This window comes from Nannobrachium achirus (genome assembly GCF_963921795.1).
Source record: "Nannobrachium achirus genome assembly, chromosome: 24".
Classification (NCBI taxonomy): Eukaryota; Metazoa; Chordata; class Actinopteri; order Myctophiformes; family Myctophidae; genus Nannobrachium; species Nannobrachium achirus.
This window is the reverse complement of record NC_137831.1, coordinates 9611924-9630880: the sequence shown is the minus strand read 5'-3', so window position 1 is coordinate 9630880 and position 18957 is coordinate 9611924. Positions and strand designations below refer to the sequence as shown.

At 43.0% G+C, this 18957-nt stretch overlaps 1 protein-coding gene across 3 annotated transcripts in view; it reads right to left on the bottom strand.

Moving 5' to 3' along the window:
• Positions 1 to 5577: 5577 nt before the first annotated feature.
• Positions 5578 to 18957, bottom strand: part of arhgap1 (Rho GTPase activating protein 1) — a 31320-nt gene continuing 17940 nt past the window's right edge. For all 3 annotated transcript variants that reach the window (XM_080720813.1, XM_080720815.1, XM_080720814.1), the window contains 8 exons: positions 17653 to 17739; positions 16636 to 16734; positions 15790 to 15897; positions 12815 to 12891; positions 9278 to 9355; positions 8628 to 8756; positions 7372 to 7475; positions 5578 to 6092 (listed from right to left, as the gene is read on the bottom strand). In XM_080720813.1, coding sequence (XP_080576939.1) covers positions 5925 to 6092; positions 7372 to 7475; positions 8628 to 8756; positions 9278 to 9355; positions 12815 to 12891; positions 15790 to 15897; positions 16636 to 16734; positions 17653 to 17739 — 850 coding nt within the window. In that variant the 3' untranslated portion in view covers positions 5578 to 5924. The remainder of the gene's footprint in view (positions 6093 to 7371; positions 7476 to 8627; positions 8757 to 9277; positions 9356 to 12814; positions 12892 to 15789; positions 15898 to 16635; positions 16735 to 17652; positions 17740 to 18957) is intronic.

The following is an 18957-nucleotide window of genomic DNA, read 5'->3' as shown; positions in this document are numbered from 1 at the left end:
TTTTTTTTTAAATCATGAACATTTTTGTGCAAGTCTTTGAATATTTTTGACCCGATTCTATAAATGTCTTCTAAATCCTTCTTCTAAAATCAGTGGTTCTCAAACTTTGTCACGTCAAGGACCCCCAAAATTACATGTATTTGGCCACCGACCCCCCCCCCCCCCCATCTCAAAATATGTTGTTCCAGGGACCCCCCAGAAGCAAATATTTGAGTTACAAATGTTCACTTCTAAAAAGATATATTCAAAGATTTGCCAAAAGATTCATGATCAAGCTCGCAGCGTGCTGTGAGCTTGTAGATCTGCTATTTTTCAATATTTGAAGCATTAAATAATCCTAGGCCTAAAGTAAATGGGCTAAACCCTGTATACTTCATCGCGTGGGGGTCCCCAAGGGGAGTGAAATCATCTAAATCCAAACTAAAATGTAACTGATCAAATAACACAACAACCATTCAACAAAGAGCAAAATTCAACAAATACAGCAACAGAAGTTAATCCTTTGGCCATATAATTACAGAAATCACCAGATATCTAATAGTAAATCGTTTTTTTAAAAGGACAAAGAAGTCAAACAATTTTTGTTGGACAACTAATAATAATGACAAAAGACAGATTACATTGACCCGGCTTACACCTTCTGACAACACACCTGTAAGCAGACACAATCTGTTTAAATGTCCTCCAGTGACCTGTCATTAAACAGTAACTGCTCCTCATTAATAATATCTTATTCATGCTTCATTTACACCTGTAATTAATATGTGCATTGTCTAGATAACATGTGCATTGTCTAGATTTCAGATTATGCATCCATGTTGTGTCTAATTGTCACGCCGGAGAGTCTATAGACATGGCACTATTTTTATACGATTTACAGTGTTGTGATCTTTCACCGCCAACGTTTAAAGTGAGAAGGATTTAAAAAAATCTGTCCACAATTCACCTAGACAACGATCATATTAAAGCAACTGACCTCAACACAACAGACATACCCAACAAGTTGCCATGTCCACACACACACGCAGGATCTTTTCTGCGGGAGTGGGACAGGAGTGAAAATCCACTCCTGTGTCATCCTCAAACTACACACACAGAGGTATAGTAAAAGTATGTATCTATTACTGTATTAACAAGTATCTATATCCACCTGTTTCCGCAAGACTTTACTGTAGCATTATCTGCGGGACACTTCCGGTTAACAGCAGATATACAAGCTCACGTCGCGTCGCAGATGCAACCGTTGTGAGCTTGTAGATCACACTCGGCTGCTGCGCCGGAAATGCCGCTCCCCTTCTGCGCAACGCACGATGGGATGTTGGAAAGTTGTGGATAAGCTAAGCTTAAATATCTCAAAGTAGTGAGTGACTGACAAATTCATGCCCGGGTCATTTGCAGAATCATCCTTTAGAGGGCACTGTTTCCAAGCTATAGTGAATAAGCTTTTGAACAGGAATGTTGTATTATTAAACAACAACCCAAGGCAACCAAAGAGATGCATACAGGTAATCATAACATCGCTATCTCTACCGGGAGGAAATATCATATATCTGGTGTCGGGCCACTTTCCATGTTCACTTTCCAGAAAATGAGAAAACATCTAGCTCAAGTGGAGTTAGGTTTTGACTGAAGCGCTTTTTACTACTTTCCAGTGGTTCAATTTTTTTAACCAACACACAGACGTTGAACACAGGTGTTCAATAGCACAGATTTATTTAAAATAGCACAGGTTTATGTTGTCCTCACTCACATGCTGCGTGTAGGACTCTGTGAACCAACACAGCATTTGGCAGCTGTAGAACCAGGATCTTGGGTGCTTTTTTGTGATTAATGTGCACAAAATATTAGACTAATTTTAGACTCAAACTTTTGCCCTGTATTTTAGCTGAAACATTATTGCCAATGTCTTTTCTCAACCATAGTTCCCTGTATGGAATGAACCGAACTGTTTGCAAGAGGCAATATGACTGCCACAAAATGGCCTCAAATAAGATAATGTGATTTGAGAAAATGTAATTAATAAGGCTTTATACTTATGGACAAACAATATAAAAAAATAGTGCTTTTGGATCAGCAGGCCTTGGAGCCTTTATAAAAGTATTTTTACACAAGAAGACACACACACAAACCCAGAAGGCTAAATAAGACTTGTTAACCAAACACTGATCACTGTAATAATTCAGCAGTACTGCGCTGGTTTCTTATCAATTATTGAAATATAAAGTGATTTGACAAGTATAGGCCCTTATAGGCGACTTGCACTGCTATCAAGTCCAGATAGAACATCTTGTGCACAATCCCTAAATTGGGATGGACAATGCAACCAAAAATAAAAAACTTTCCATCAACTACAACAACAGTAGTACTTCAGTCCACACAGCTGATTTCACCCAGACAAAAATGAAGCCAACAGCTACATTGGAACCAACAAACGGGTCTATACTCACACATAACGTACAAGACCCACACAAGAGAAATTAGACGTTCGCCTAGTTTGGGTCCCGACCCAAAACTAGTGAAAATAGCAGCTCTACAAAGTCACAACGCGGGCCGCTGCAGATCGGCAATTTTCACTACTCCTTAAACAATTTTTAAAATTATTGTGCGAACTGCGAATTATCAATGTTTTCATTTTCATCATATACTTTTGAAAAAATGATGGAAATGCCTATACCAAAAAGGCCAGATTTTCAACAGAAAAACGCTGTACGATGAAGTATAAATTAACCATTAAGAGAGAAAGATGTCAGGTACAGTCTACTTTTGACTTCCAGCTGGGAAACTACAGTAAATATTTAAATTAAACTACCTGTACATAGAATAAACTGTACCATTGCTCCATAGACACACTGGGCTCTATTTTGATTGTCTTAACTCATCTAGTGCCAATCCCGAGAAGACTCGTGAAAAATACTTGAGTATCACATGGTGCCAATCCCGAGAATACTCGTGAAAAGTAATATATTACTGTAACGGCGGATACATTACCGAGAACAATGGCCGGAGGTCCGGAGACGAAATCCGTCGCTGATTTCGCATCATCACGGCTCCACAAGCACAAAATAGTCCCATCCATAACATTGAGGTGGACGGGGGATCTCATCTTTAATGTCCATTATCTCAAAACTACACTTTAGAAGCTAGGATGGAGGCAGATGCTCGCTTATGTTACACATGTATAAAAGCTCCCGGTCCGCCATTACACAACTCCACGTGGACAACGATCGGTTCCGGCGCAGGACGCGATGACGTCAGACCGGAAGTGTTTGCGCTGTGGACTTCTGGCCTTCAAAATAAGATAACGGGGGTGATGCCAACCTGAGACTGGCATTGTGGACTTTATAATCCGTTAATTTCATGGGCACTAAATGAGTTAAGTACCAGCTCTTACGCCTTAACTTAAAGGCCTGTCCATACTGTCTCCGGCCACCGAACTTTTCCTCAGAAAGGTCTGGTTCAACTACAAAATGACGTAACTCGCATCTTCTGATTCTGAAAAGCATTAACCCCGAATTAGAGATCGGAAAGCTTCACGTCGGAAAGTCGGAAACTCTCCGGCGAAGAGTTCGGTGGCCGGAGACAGTATGGACGGGCCTTTAGGTTCAGGCAAAAGAGCTGGTACTTAAGGTAATCAAAATAGAACCCTCTGTGTCTGTTGGGTGTCTATCAGTAGGGTATAAAGATGATCTTCACTTGTGCTTTCTTTCTCCTTTGCTCAATAAGAAAAGGTGGCTTGCTGCGACAATACTAGCGAGTTTAAGCTGGATGATTTTCAGGACGGCAACGCCAGGCGCACTACGGCTTCTATGACGTAATCGCCGTAGCGATGGTTAAGCAAAGCCTCGGCGGCGACGGGTTCCCACCCCTTTCACTGAACGCTTTGGTTCCCATGGCGACGCGTACACGCAGCAGACGGAGTAGGCGCTACTGTACGTGGGAAGGGACCTTCTGCCGTAGTAGAGACGGCTGGGGCGAGGTGTATCTATCGAGCGTGGATCATTTCCGGTTGCCGTTGTCATCTGCCGTTGCCGTTGCGATGCTTAAACTGGCTAATTTCTGCTGACAGCACTTTCGGGACCGTTTCCAAAACTAAAACAACAACTAAAAACGTGACAGAGGAGCTTTGATGAGGACTGTGGACTTGAGGACAGACAGATGCAGAACCAGAATGGATAGAAGGTGTACTGGACCAAACAGAGGACAATACAAGAACCATGACAATATAAGATATCAATGACACAGAAAGGGGAGAAAGGGGTGGGGCATTTCAGAGCACACATCATTTTGTAATAATGGCTGATTAACACACACACACATACTACACAGTAGACACCCTCAACCCCCATTCATGAACCATCACAGGGGAACCACGGGCTAAAAACACAACCACAACACTTCCAGCTGCAAAAACTACAGCATTCTCTAGATTGTCCAAGACGTTTGGTACCAAGTTTATCCTGCAAAATGTAACCTGAGTCTTTCATTGAGACGTGAACTTACAGTATTCCTATACACACGTCAACTCATCTTTTACTTTTATAGTCAAAAAACCTCCCCCACCCTCTCTCTCTCTCTCTCTCTCCCACATGTTAATGCATCCTCTTCTGTCTTTATCTACCTTTGTGCATACAGTATTAAGCCATTGCCAGCTCTCTCTGCCTCGACTCGTCTGTCGAGGGCAGGCATGTGTTTGGCACCACACGGGAAAACACCAGAGAGACAGATTGAACCACAGCACACCACGGACACAGAGAAAACGGATACACCAAAATAGAATCATGTCATTTTCCTAAGCCACCCTTCGGAGGTAGTTCAGAAAAATGAAGATTCCAACCTTGCATCAGGGTTTCAATGGGTGGAGGAGGTGGAAACCCAGGCAAGAATGGAGCTAGTAGGATGGGTAGGAAGGAGCTCTGGGGAGGTGGTCAAGGTTTACCATGTCGACGGGACGGGTCAGGAACGCTCTGGCAAACATTCCCAAGTGGCTACGCTGCAGTCAGTCAGGTCACATTTCAATGCCTGGCTAATGAGGTGCTGGCCTGGCATGAAAAAGACTAGTCGCGGAATGGCAAGGTTTGGATCCTGACTGCGGTCAATGCCGCTCGGAACAAAACAGGAGCTACAAGAGGACCGGTCAGCATGAATGGCAAGCAGGGGCGTCACAAGGGGTAGGAAAGTGGGACTGAGTTACCAGGGCCCAAGGTGGAGGGGCCCTATAGTAACTTTAGCTATTGAAAAATAGCAGATATACAAGCTCACAGCGCGGCACCGAGTGCCGCGCTGCGAGCTTGTAGATCAGCTATTTTTGAAAAGTCGTGAAAATGTGCGCAAATCTATTTTTTAAGTGAACATTTGTAATTCTGCTTCTGGGGGGTCCCTGGAACTAAATATTTTGAGATGAGGGGGTCCTTCACATGAAAAAGTTTGAGCATCACTGACATGGAAACATAGGTTTCTTGGCACACATTTTCACGATTTTTTCAAAATTAGCAGATCTACAAGCTCGCAGCGCGGCACTCGGTGCCGCGCTGCGAGCTTGTATATCTGCTATTTTTCAATAGTTAACATTCATGGGGGGGCCCGCAGTGAATCCTTGTACCCGGGGCCCAGAATTTGGTGTGACGCCCCTGATGGCAAGGACAATAACGACTACTAGATGCGGCAAGACGATTTTTGTGATGATTGGTCAGGAATAGTATGATATGTCGAGAAGTGAAACCAAGAAATAAAGATTCAGCTGAGCTCCATTGGTCAAGGTGTATTGTGGTGAAGTTCTCCTCGGGTCGAGACGGGTGGAGAGTTGTGGCTGGATAAAGACTAACTTGCTACAGGATGAGAGGTTCCTGTTGTGGGTGTGAGGAGGAGGAGGAGGGTACCCGGGTGGGTGTGAGGAGGAGGAGGGTACCCGGCACCAGGAGCCGGGTTTAAGTGAAGATCAGATGCTGTTGGTCCAGCAGGCTTCTGGTGAAGGTGTTGATGGGTCCGATGGCGCCCAGTGACATGGCCGCGTTCTCCTCCCACAGCAGGTTAGGACCAAACACCACAGCCAGGTTAGTGTTGGTCATCTTGTTCACCTCGCTGTTGGCAGATACCTAAGACAGACCGACGCAAGCATGTTGTGTCATGTTATTACTGACGGAGCAGATTGAGAGAGTCATACAACAACCGTTTCCTAGACCAGTGGTTCAGGATCCCCAAATTATTTTGGGGGGATCCCCAGATGTTAAGCTAAATGTTAACATTTTCTCACTCAACAGTAAACGGACCAACATACAGTGTATACAGGGTATCTGCACATTTCTAAATTCTAAATGTAAGGACTTTAAATACGTTTTTAATACCTCTGGTCAAACATTGATCAAATTCTCAAATATTAAGAGGCAGAAATTGTGAAAATAGCCGATCTACATGCTCGCCGTTGTGAGCATGTAGATCTGCTATTTTCACAATGGAATAGATCGAGTCAAACTAAATGATATGCCAACTCCTACAATTCCAAGTGCTTGTGCAGGGTGGGGGTCCCCAGTTCAAATAAGATTATTTTGGGGGTCGCGGCCTCAAAAGGTTGAGAACCACAGTCCTAGACCTGTAAAAGCTAATGAGAGGTACTGTATATTCTGTATAGGGATGGGTATCGTTCACCTTTGAATCGATACAATACCTTTTTCGATACCTGGGAATCTATACGACACCCTTTTCGATACCATTTTTGATACTTTTTATTTATTATTATTATAATTATTATTTGCCTTTTTCTATGGGCTATTTTACACACCATAATAGGTTATTAGCTATTTTCATGTCAAGTAGGCCTAGTAGTAGAGTAGTTGATGTGACTACTATTACTGTTATGGCTGCTATTGTATAATTAATTCTATTGTTTGTCTACAATAGAAAATACACATACTTTTTACAGATAGGCTATTGATACTGTTGAAGTTTTATTATTATTATTATTATTATCTTACCTTATCTTAGTAGCCCAACTGTTACAGATGCAACCGGCCAGAGGTGCGTTCAAGAGTATCGAAACGAGGTATCGTTCGTTTTTACGTGAACCGATACTCGATAGTATCAACGTCATGCGATCGATACCATTAAAAGTATCGCAGACGATACCCATCCCTAATTCTGTATAGATTACACTGGAGAGTGCAGATTGCTTCATCCAGGAGTTACATAATATGAAGTGAACCTGTGCTAGGAAGGTGATGAGGTATCTCATAATATGAAGTGAACCTGTGCTAGGAAGGTGATGAGGTATCTCATAATATGAAGTGAACCTGTGCTAGGAAGGTGATGAGGTATCTCATAATATGAAGTGAACCTGTGCTAGGAAGGTGATGAGGTATCTCATAATATGAAGTGAACCTGTGCTAGGAAGGTGATGAGGTATCTCAGGCAGGCGTAGTTTTCCTCTGGCAGGGACTCCAACATCGTCTTCATCTCAGCCGCCTGGTCGTCGCTGGACGCGGCTGCAGGAGAGAATTTAGTTGCTTGTTGAAATGGAAGACACAACACTCATATAGAAATGTAGATAGGCAAGAGTGTCCAAAAGGTCTAAGCTCTGGAATCATTGGGATACTCTAACAGGAGTCTGGAGCTGACTGAACTGACTTGAACCCTTTCAGTTTTGCTTTGTGGCTTTGTGTCCATGTCAGTGGTTCTCATAGTGCTTTGAGGTGTCCTTCCAAGGGGGTCCCCGGCAAAATGTGTTAAAGGAGTAGTTCAACCCCAAAACGCCATTGAGACTTGAGTTCAATAATATATTTCTGTATTTGTCGCATTCCTAAGACAAAACATGTATTATAAGTAAATTTACCCCCCATTTGGGTCCCCATCCGGATAATCAATGGGGGTACTTATAATCACATTTTTGTCTTAGGAATACGACAAATACAATGGCTCCATGGCTTGAGTAATCAATAGAAAAGAAAGTCATTTTGGGGGTGAACTACTCCTTTAATACAGCATCGAATCATTTAAACCTCTTTATCCGTTTATACGTTGGCTATTAAAAGTAGCCAATAGAAGTACACCTGCCAATTTTTTACATTTTTGAAAAATCTTGACAATTTGACACCATTCTTTTCTTCTGGGGGTCCCTGGCACAAAACATTTTCAGATGGGGGTCCGCGGCCAAATATATATATCAATTTGGGGGTCCTTTGCACGAAGACGTTAGAAAACTACTGGTTTAGGTGAAGGTGTGATGGAGTTGTTCCCTATGACAGGAGTCTTCAACGTTTTCAGGCCAAGGACACCTTAGTTGAGAGAGAGAGATGAAGCAGGGACCCCCCCAACCTTTCAGCGCTGTCATAGTTTCATTGTTTGACAGCACAATCATCAGTGTATTTTGTATTCATGTCAATTTGTGTTTTCAGATATTTAACCACTTGAACCGTCAATCCTTAATAAACTTGACCTTTCACTCTGTACTTCTAGTCTGCTCTTTTTCCCCTCTACACCAAACCTCTTTGACGAGAATAGCCAATCTAAGCTTGTAGATCTGCTATTTCACACAAAGATTTGGAGGACCCCCTGTAGTAACTCTGAGGACCCCCTGTTGAAGACCCCTGCCCTATGACTCCAGACTCATGTCCTCTGTGTGGTGTGGAGCAGCGTACGTCCGAACTGCACGATGCTGTCGTAGAGTTGGTAGGTCAGCAGAGGCTCAGGAAGCTCCCTCAGGAATGTCTTCAGGATGACAGCAGCCAAGTGGATGTCTTCCATTTCGGTGAAACTCACCACCTCTCCTATAGAACACACACACACACGTTTGAGATACTGTCCACTGTGTGGGCATGTGAAAAGCAATTTTGTCATTAAAAATACTTATCCTGCTGGCAAAGCCTAAAGCCCTTTGCACACAGGACAGTTGCGTTTTTTCCGTTTGCTGCATGAATAAAACGCATTGGATTTGGTGTGCAAGGCTGTGCGGAATCGGCGCTGCGGATCCCAAAAGGAGTCATAAAAGGAGTGATGAGTTTTTTACCGCATGCGACAAGACGCACGAATCGAACTGAGTTCCATCGAGAAAAAAACGCACGGCCGCAGCCACTCGTCGCACGGCTAATTCGGATCCGGTGTGCTTGAGGTCGTAGATAATAATTGTTTTCTTTTAAAAAAATGAAATTGTCCGCTTTATCCGTGCGGATAAACGCGCCTGTGTGCAAAGGGCTTAACTGTAACCACACCTACCTTAACTTAATTATAAAGTTAAAGCATCAGTTGTTACTGAAGTGAATCATGGCTTTAAATAAGTTTAGCCGTCTACCTGAGTTGTATCTTTGCTGAACCTGTTTCACCAGGGTGACATTGGCAGACCGTCTGAAAATCCCCTCTATTTCCAGCCCTGTGAGAGAGAGAAGGAGAGAGAGGGAGAGAGAGAGAGAGAGAGAGGGAGAGAGAGGGAGAGGGAGAGAGAGAGCGTGTAGACAACAATAACGTGATTCATTCAACAACATCAACAACTCCAATGTCTCCAGTGTTTGTCACGTCATAGCTTCTGTTGAGAGCAATGGTAACACTCATTGTCTTCATTTATAATGTGTTTTTGTGGTGTGGATGACTGCTGAATAGATGGTACTGTTGTGTGAAAGACTCAAGATAACTTCCAAAAAGAAAATGTTGAGAGAGTAATCCCATAAAGAAATCAATCCATAACCATTAGGTGTTGATGCTGTGGTAGTTCCAAAGTGTTCTTATCTACTCTCGAGGTAAATACTAGCCTCGCAAGCCATCCCGAGCTATGTCATCACCAATGTGCTTCCTTTCTCGGTCTGGTGTCCCCTCCCATCGAGCCTCTTTATTAGAACTTTGGTTTCTAATTTCCAATCAAAAGGCTGCATTTCGAGCGAACCCCCCTTACACCGCTCCTGATTGGTCGAGCGGCTGCTACAGCTCTCGCATTTTGTAAACAAACATGGCGGACACCATGTCCGACGCGAGTTCACAAATCGCAAATAACAGCAGCATTAAGCGAAGTTTTATCTGAAATCAACGGCATCTCATAACTTAAAAACGAAACAACAGTTTGCACCTTTGGAATTTCGGGCTGGAAAAGACGAATTTGATGTTCTCCAGACGATGTTTTGATGCGCTGATGACTACGGACTGGACCTGTCAGTCAAAGTGAGTAACTACGTCATCGCGTAATGCGTTGTCTATGGAGAACTCCCAGACTCAGAGTCTGGCTGTTGCGAGGCTAGGTAAATACATGATGCAATGATGGGCATGCATGCTGCTACAGTATTTACGACATTGATAAATCCATGGGTAACCAGCGCTTTAAAGGCAGTCAAAGTTAGATTTAGAAATGCTTACAAATAAATCATTGCCCAAAGTGGCATTTTCCCTGTCGCCAAAAATCATCAAGAACTTTGGTTTCTGCAGAGAGGGCAAGGGGTCTGGATGGATGGATGGATGGATGGTATGGTGTCGCAGCTCTGTAATAGCCTTGGACCAAGACGGTCAAGAGATTTATTTTATCGATTCTTTAACCAAAAAGAGTAAAAGAAAACAAACTCAGAATAAGGGACAGGATACGTCTCAGCACAAGGAGCTACAGTATGTGAGCGCCTGTTTGAACAGGTCAGTCTTTAACTCATTGCATGCCAGGCCCGATAGTCCCGAGATTATTTCAATGTCTTTCCCTGCCAGGCCCGATAGTCCAGAGAATTTCCGCCATTTTGAAAAAAAAAAAAAATTTTTTTAAAAAAAAATGTTTTTCAAATTTTTTTTTGGACCCCAAAAAATGTAGTAGGCATGATAGAAATCGCGAAATTGCATGTTTAACCCCCATAGCAACCCCATCTATCAAACATGGCAGCCATCTTTGTTTACATTTTAGGAAAACATAATGGCTTGTATCTCATGAATGCCTGAACGGATTTCCATTCGGATTTTTTTGTTTGAAAGCTGTGAGCAATGTGGACACACGTGGTGCATTATCTAGGCATGGGTGTGCATAATCCGTGCACTATGAATTACATGGAAGTCTATGGAGACCAGAGGCACCATAGAGTACGAAGGTATTGTTAAATGGCGGGGAATGTGTTAACAGTCTCTTGAAGATGTCCAAAGAGGCCACGGTTCTGAGGTCTAAAGGGAGGGGAGTATTCCATAGCCAAGGGGCTAAGCTCGCAAAGGCGCGATCACTTTTAGTCTTAAGTCTTGTGTGAGGCACAATCAACAGGCCCTGGCATGAGGACCTCAGAGACCTACTGGGAACATTAGGGAGGAGCAGGTCCCATACTGTAGTGTACATACCGGGCTGTCGCACCAAATTCTGGGCTCTGGGTACTTTAACTATTGAAAAATAGCAGATATACATATCATAGATCTGCTATTTGTTTATTTTCTTTAAAACCTATTTCTATGTCAGTGGTGCTCAAACATTTTCATGTGAAGGACCCCCAAAATGATATGTATTTGGTCACAGACCCCCCATCTCAAAATATTTAATTCCAGGGACCCCCAGAAGCAAAATCTGAGTTACAAATGTTCGCTTAAAAAATACATATATTCAAAGATTTGCATACATTTTCACGACTTTTCAAAAATAGCAGATCTACGAGCTCACAGCACGGCACTCTGAGCTTGTATATCTGCTATTTTTCAATAGCTAAAGTATAAAATAATGAAGGCCCCCCCTCCACCTTGGGCCCTAGTAACTCAGTCCCACTTTCCCCCCCCTTGTGACGCCCCTGTGTACATATGGGGGTGCCTGACCATGGAGGGCTCTGTGTATGTGATTACAAGAACCTTGTCGGTGTAAGACCAATGTCCTACACTAAAGCCCTTTGCACACAGGACAGTTGCGTTTTTTTTCGTTTGCTGCATGAATAAAACGCATTGGATTTGGTGTGCAATGCTGTGCGGAAACGGCGCTGCGGATCCCAAAAGGAGTCATAAAAGGAGTGATGAGTTTTTTACCGCATGCGACAAGACGCACAAATCGAACTGGGTTCGATCGAGAAAAAAACGGCCGCAGCCACTCGTCGCATGGCTAATTCGGATCCGGTTTGCATGAGGTCGTAGAAAATCGTTGTTTTCTTTAAAAACTAGACCAGGTCACCTGGTTGTGCCAGACCCGCAATGAAAACTAGTATGGCACTGAACTAACACATGAACACACAGGATTTTATAGTCTCAGCAACAAAGCGTAGTGAGCTTGTAGATCGGCTGTTTTCACTAGTATGGCACTGAACTAACACATGAACACACAGGATTTTATAGTCTCAGCAACAAAGCGTAGTGAGCTTGTAGATCGGCTGTTTTGACTAGTATGGCACTGAACTAACACATGAACACACAGGATTTTATAGGCTGAGCAGCTGGAAATGTTTGTGAGCTTGTAGATGGGCTGTTTTCACTAGTATGGCTGTGGGGCAAATGTTTTGCAGCACTGAACTAACACATGAACACACAGGAATTTATAGTCTCAGCAGCTCGTCAGCCAACTCAACTCAGCTGGTCCCGTACAGGTGACGGCACTCAAGGCAATCAGCCGAGCAAGGGAAGGGAGGGGCAGATGAGCAGTCAGAGGCAAACACAGGCACACTGAGGAAAAGAGGGACACTGAGGAAAAGAGGGACCGACCGACCGACCGACAGACCGACAAAGCCTTATGTAGGCCGACCCCCTGGGTCTGGCAAAAATGAAATTGTCCGTTTTATCCGTGCGGATAAACGCGCCTGTGTGCAAAGACCTTAAGAAGCAGCATCATTGTTCAGTTCAGAATGGACTAGTATTGACATGAGTCAGTCTGAGTCTAGAATATTGACAGCAATAGTTATGTTGTTTAAGTCACCTTGTGCCAACAGGAAGGTGATGGTGTCCTTCATGACCACAGGAACTGGGTCACCATCTGGACTCCTCTGTCTCAGCCTAAGCACAAACGCGCACACGCACACACACACATACACATACACATATAATAATTAAAAAATCACACCCAATGTGAAGTGAGCGGTGGTCGTGCTTGCATAACGTCATCAGACTAGGATTTGAGTCTAGGATGTACAGGGTATGCTACACACACACACACGTTTTGCTATGGCAAAACGCTGAGGAAAAAGGCTATAGACACACAACGATCACATCACTAGACAAACATGATGCTACGTACACACATTTTACTATAGCAAAACGCTGAGGAAAAAGAGTACAGACACACGCACAGCCACGTATAGGAGCGGTTTACCACCGCTCAAAAATCACACCCAGTGTGGAGTGAGCAGTGCAGTGCTATTTATGAGTTAATTTCATCAAGTGTCCAGCCCTGCTGGCCAATCACAGCACGTCCTGCGATGCTTGGCCAATGGGGACCCTGGGCGTACAACAAACTTACTGAGACGTTTGTGCAAAGATGTAGGCCATATCTAGGCCAGATGTAGGCCAATCCTCACATTCTTTTGGGGACCCGTACATTCTTTGGGGACCGGAGAGGTTTTTGGGAACTGGACAAAGCCAGATGTTCCAGGAGCACCGCCCATTTATTAATTAATTAATTAATTATTGAATGCTTTAACCAGTGAAAAATAGCAGATCTACAAGCTCGCAGCGTGGCGCTGCGAGCTTGTAGATCTGCTATTTTTGAAAAAGTCGTGAAAATGTGCGCAAATCTTTGACTATATGTATTTTCACAGCGAACGTTTGTAACTCAAATTTTGCTTCTGGGGGGTCCCTGGAACTACCGTAAATATTTTGAGATGGGTGTCCGTGGCCAAATAAATATAATCTTGGGGGTCCTTCACATGAAAAGGTTTGAGCACCACTGACATAGTATTCTCTCAAGAACAGACTAACTGAGCTCCAAGAACAGACTAACTGAGCTTTGACGATGGCTGGCCAGATTGTAGGGGTGGGCAATATAATCGATATGGCAATACATCGCGATAGTTTATTTGCCAATACTGTATCGATACTTCGGGCAGTAGTATCGCGATACTTTGAGGAAAATAAAATATGTTCCCATGCATAGGAACCAATGGTGGAAGTTCGGTCCTGACACTCGGCTGCCTCTAGATGTTGCTGTACTAGTAGCTACTTCCCCTTCAGTGAGTGAGGTCTCTCGATAAAATGGCTGGGTCTATTTTTCAATAGTTAAAGCATAAAATAATGATACACAATAATGTGTACCCGTTTTGAATGGGTTAAAAGGACCCTTGAGATCTGAGAGTCTAGGACTGTCCACACTGGTGTGGTGTGGACTCTGCCATCCACTTGATTTAGCCATGGTTTTGAAAAGGTTTATATTTATTGTGCTTGGTGCAGACAGCCCATAAAGACTGGGAGAATGTGCTTTGGAGAAGTGAACTTCGCCCTCTGATCCCAACGTTAACCAATAATCACACATGATGTACAATGAAACATTCAGCATTGAACTGGTGATCTAATCTTGTGTTTAGTCGAATTTTTAAATTCAGTATAATTTAAGGGATATAACTATTGAGAAATATTGCTCACGACTTTTTCAAAAATAGCAGATATACAAGCTCACACCGTGGCGCTGCGAGCTTGTAGATCTGCTATTTTTGAAAAGGTTGTGAAAATGTGTGCACATCTTTAAATATAGGTATTTTTAAAGCGAACTTTTGTAACTCAAATTTTGCTTCTGGGTGGTCCCTGGAACGAAATATTTTGGGGCCCGTTGCCAAATACATATACTTTTGGCGGTCCTTCACTTGAAAAGGTCTGAGAACCACTGACATAGAAACATTAAAAAAAAGACACTTCGGATCAAAATCGGGTCAAAATTCAATTTTTCACGATTTTTCAAAAATAGCCGATCTACAAGCTCACCGCGCGGCACTGCTATTTTTCAATAGTTAAAGCATAAAATAACGGCTTAAAGGAGTAGTTCACAATTTTTTTTCATATCAATTGCGCTCCCCATGAAGCCTTGAATTCATGGATATTTCTTAGTTTTTGTCGCATTCCTGGGCCAACAATTTGATGACCGGGTCATCGGTCAGTACAGTAGGAGACTCTACTGGTCATAAAACTATACTAAACACAAGGTCACAGTTCACATGAGTAGAAATGTTTGCCAATATCATGAATAAAATAACTTTGTGTTGTGTTGTCTTTTCTTAACCCATTCAGAACGGGTACACAATATTGTGTATCATTATTTTATGCTTTAACTATTGAAAAATAGCAGATATACAAGCTCACAGCGCGGCACCGAGTGCCGCGCTGCGAGCTCGTAGATCTGCTATTTTTGAAAAATCGTGAAAATTTGAATTTTGACCCGATTCTATAAGTGTCTTTTGAATCCTCCTAAGGTTTTTTGGAAAAACCTGTTTCTATGTCGGCAATCTGGCCAGCCATCGTCAAAGAAAAGGCCCTTTTCACTTAAATGGAGCTCAGTTAGTCTGTTCTTGAGAGACTACTATGTCAGTGGTTCTCAAAACTTTTCATGTGAAGGACCCCCAAAATGATATTTATTTGGCCACGGACCACCATCTCAAAATATTTAGTTCCAGGGACCCCCCAGAAGCAACATTTTAGTTACAAACGCTCACTTTGAAAATACATATATTCAAAGATTTGCACACATTTTCACGACTTAAAAAAAAAATAGCAGATCTACAAGCTCGCAGCATGGCACTCGGTGCCGCGCTGTGAGCTTGTATATCTACTGTTTTTCACTGGTTGGTGCTGAAGAAGTATGTCCCAACAACAAACAACAAGGCAGGGTGTTACTGGATGAGCGACAAGACAGGCTTACAGTGAGAGTGGGACCCCGAACACCTGCTCTGGTACTAGTAGGGGACTTACAGTGAGAGTGGGACCCCGAACACCTGCTCTGGTAGTGGGGGACTTCTAGCAGGAGACATGGGGGGCTGGTATGACGGCTTGGTGGAGGCTCTCAGCTTGTTATCATACCTGGACAGAGAAATACACTATTAATATATAGTCGTTGCCGGGTGAAAACCTTGTATGTGCAAAACCGTTCGTTTTGCATTTATCAGTTTAAAAACGATTTAAACTGGTGAAAACAGCTGATCTACAGGCACACAACGCCTCGCGGTGCGAGGCGTTGTGTGCTTGTAGATCTGTTGTTTTCACTACTTTTGTGCGACGGCCTTGTACGATGAAACAGTGCTTTACTTTGCGAAAGAACATACAAATTTGAAACTTGGAGATAAAAGGTTTCCACCCGACAACGACGATATACTGCAGACCGTTTCAGACTCTAAACCATGACACCACTTTTCTGCTGTTGCTATGAGAAATGAGAAAGCACCATCTTAGACCACGTTAAATAAGAACTGTGTTCCAGAAATGAACAAATGACCCGCCTGCCAATTTTACTCATATGGTTATGAAGCGTCAACTGATGGTAAAAAAATATGTATTTTTATCCAAAGGGTAAGAAAATAATGTTCTTTTCCCTCCTCCGAACACAGGCGTTATCAAATGTTAACTCAATATTAAACGACACACAGTCAAATACAGTACCTGACAAAATCGCCAGGGTGATTTTGTTTGTTTATTTTGGCATACTGTTCTTATACGACACGATCGAAGATTCCCATCGGAGATCTAATACCGAAAATAACAATGTACTTCATTCTTTACATCACTTGTTTGTGAGAGATTAACACAGTGCACAGTGCTTACTCTCTGACGCGTTTCGGGATGGTCAACTGCTCACACTTGACGACGTCCTCCAGCTCACTGAGATAGCTCACGTAGTTGATCTTCCTGCCAAACTTAAAGCTACACACGCGCACGCACACGCACACGCACACACACACACACACACACACACACACACACACACACACACACACACACACACACACACACATAAACAAACTACAGTACTGTATAGAATGTAGAATGTACCCATAAACCCACAGTAAATGGTGGAAAGAGGTTCATGAGGTTCATGTCCATTTATGGCCAGATATTTTTAAATATTATTTGGGGGGCTTTCAAGCCTTTATTAATAGGACAGTAGACTGACTGGGGAGAGAGATGGGGAGTGACACCCAGCCAAGGTCGTCGGGATCTGGATTCAAACCCGCGACGCGCTGCCAGGCATCAGAGCCTATGTGGTATGCGCCTGGACCGCTAGGCAACCGGGAAGCCCCCTAACTTTCACTTTGGTACATTTTGAAGCCAATACGTTTATACTTTTACTCCAGTCAATTTTATAATAACGATGATGTTTTCTTGTAAGTGAGCAGGGACGTGCTGGGCCCCTGATTCAGCCCAGGAAAAAGAGTTGGAGAGGCCCTCATTGCGCGCTATAGAGAGAGATCTCTCTCTATAGCGCTGCTGCTACTCAAAGATTTGCAATTTCAGATCATGACAAGTGACAAGCCAGTGGGCCAATTACATGAGTTATATTTCGTATATTTCATGTCGGGTGGAAACCTTGTATGTCCAAAACCGTTTGTTTTGTATTTATCATTTTAAAAATGATTTAAACTAGTGAAAACAGACGATCTACAAGCACACAACCGCAAGGCGTTGTGTGCTTGTAGATCTGCTGTTTTCACTACTTTTGTGCAACAGTCTTGTATGATGAAGCAGGGCGTTCGGGAGTTGTCCCGCTTTTCCCAATGGCCAGCACGTCCATGTAAGCGAATATTTTTTACATTGTGGTATTACAATGATAATGCTAATAACCTGATAAATGGCTTGAAGAGGATCAGCAGCGTCTTGATAAACATGGTGGGATGGACGATGTAGAGCGCCTTGATGTTCTTCTTGTACCTGGAAACAGACAGGCGTGTTGTTCATACACTAAACAATACGTTTCTGTTCTGTTGGTCTCCAAAACCGTAAGCAAACATTAAAACTTGCTGGAGTATAACACAGCTGAAACACACAACACTATGGTGCTGTAGAGCACTGGTTCTCAACCTTTTCAGGCCACGACCCCCAAAATAATCATATTTTAAGTGGTGACCCCCCACCCTGACGACGAACACAAGAGTTGAGGCATTACATTTTGTATAACACGGTTCTATCGTGAAAATAGCCGATCTACATGCTCACAACGCCTCGCACAATTTCTGCCTTCACGTTCACGGCCCACCCGTCTGTCCACTTCTGTTTATGTTAATAACTAATCGATCGATTGTTTTCCACCTTGGATCAATGGAACTAACGTAGTATTCTTTAACCCATTTAGGCCTTGAATTATTGAATGCTTTAACCAGTGAAAAATAGCAGATATACAAGCTCACAGCGCGGCACCGAGTGCCGCGCTGCGAGCTTGTAGATCTGCTATTTTTGAAAAAGTCGTGAAAATGTGTGCAAATCTTTGAATATATGTATTTTCAAAGCGAACGTTTGTAACTCATATTTTGCTTCTGGGTGGTCCCTGGAACTAAATATTTTGAGATGGGGGTCCGTGGCCAAATAAATATCATTTTGGGGGTCCTTCACATGAAAAGGTTTGAGAGCCACTGACATAGTAGTCTCTCAAGAACAGACTAACTGAGCTCCATTTAAGTGAAAATGACCTTTTCTTTGACGATGGCTAGCCAGATTGCTGACATAGAAACATAGGTTTTTCAAAAAAACCTTAGAAGGATTCAAAAGACACTTATAGAATCGGGTCAAAATTCAAATTTTCAAGATTTTTCAAAAATAGCAGATCTACAAGCTCGCAGCGCGGCACTCGGTGCCGTGCTGTGAGCTTGTATATCTGCTATTTTTCAATAGTTAAAGCATAAAATAATGATACACAATAATGTGTACCCGTTCTAAATGGGTAAAGTGTGTGCACTTAACAATTTTGCTGCCATTTTAAACATAGCTGTAGTAAGCAGCTGCCAAACTGTCCTTACCTTTTAACGTGGGCACGCGCACGCATCGTGCACAATCTGTGCACGACTCATCTAGTAGACGTGTAGACTCGGTGACAGCTTTCGAATAAAAAAAAACCCATTGAAATAGACATATCCGTTGCCACGCTGTATCCCT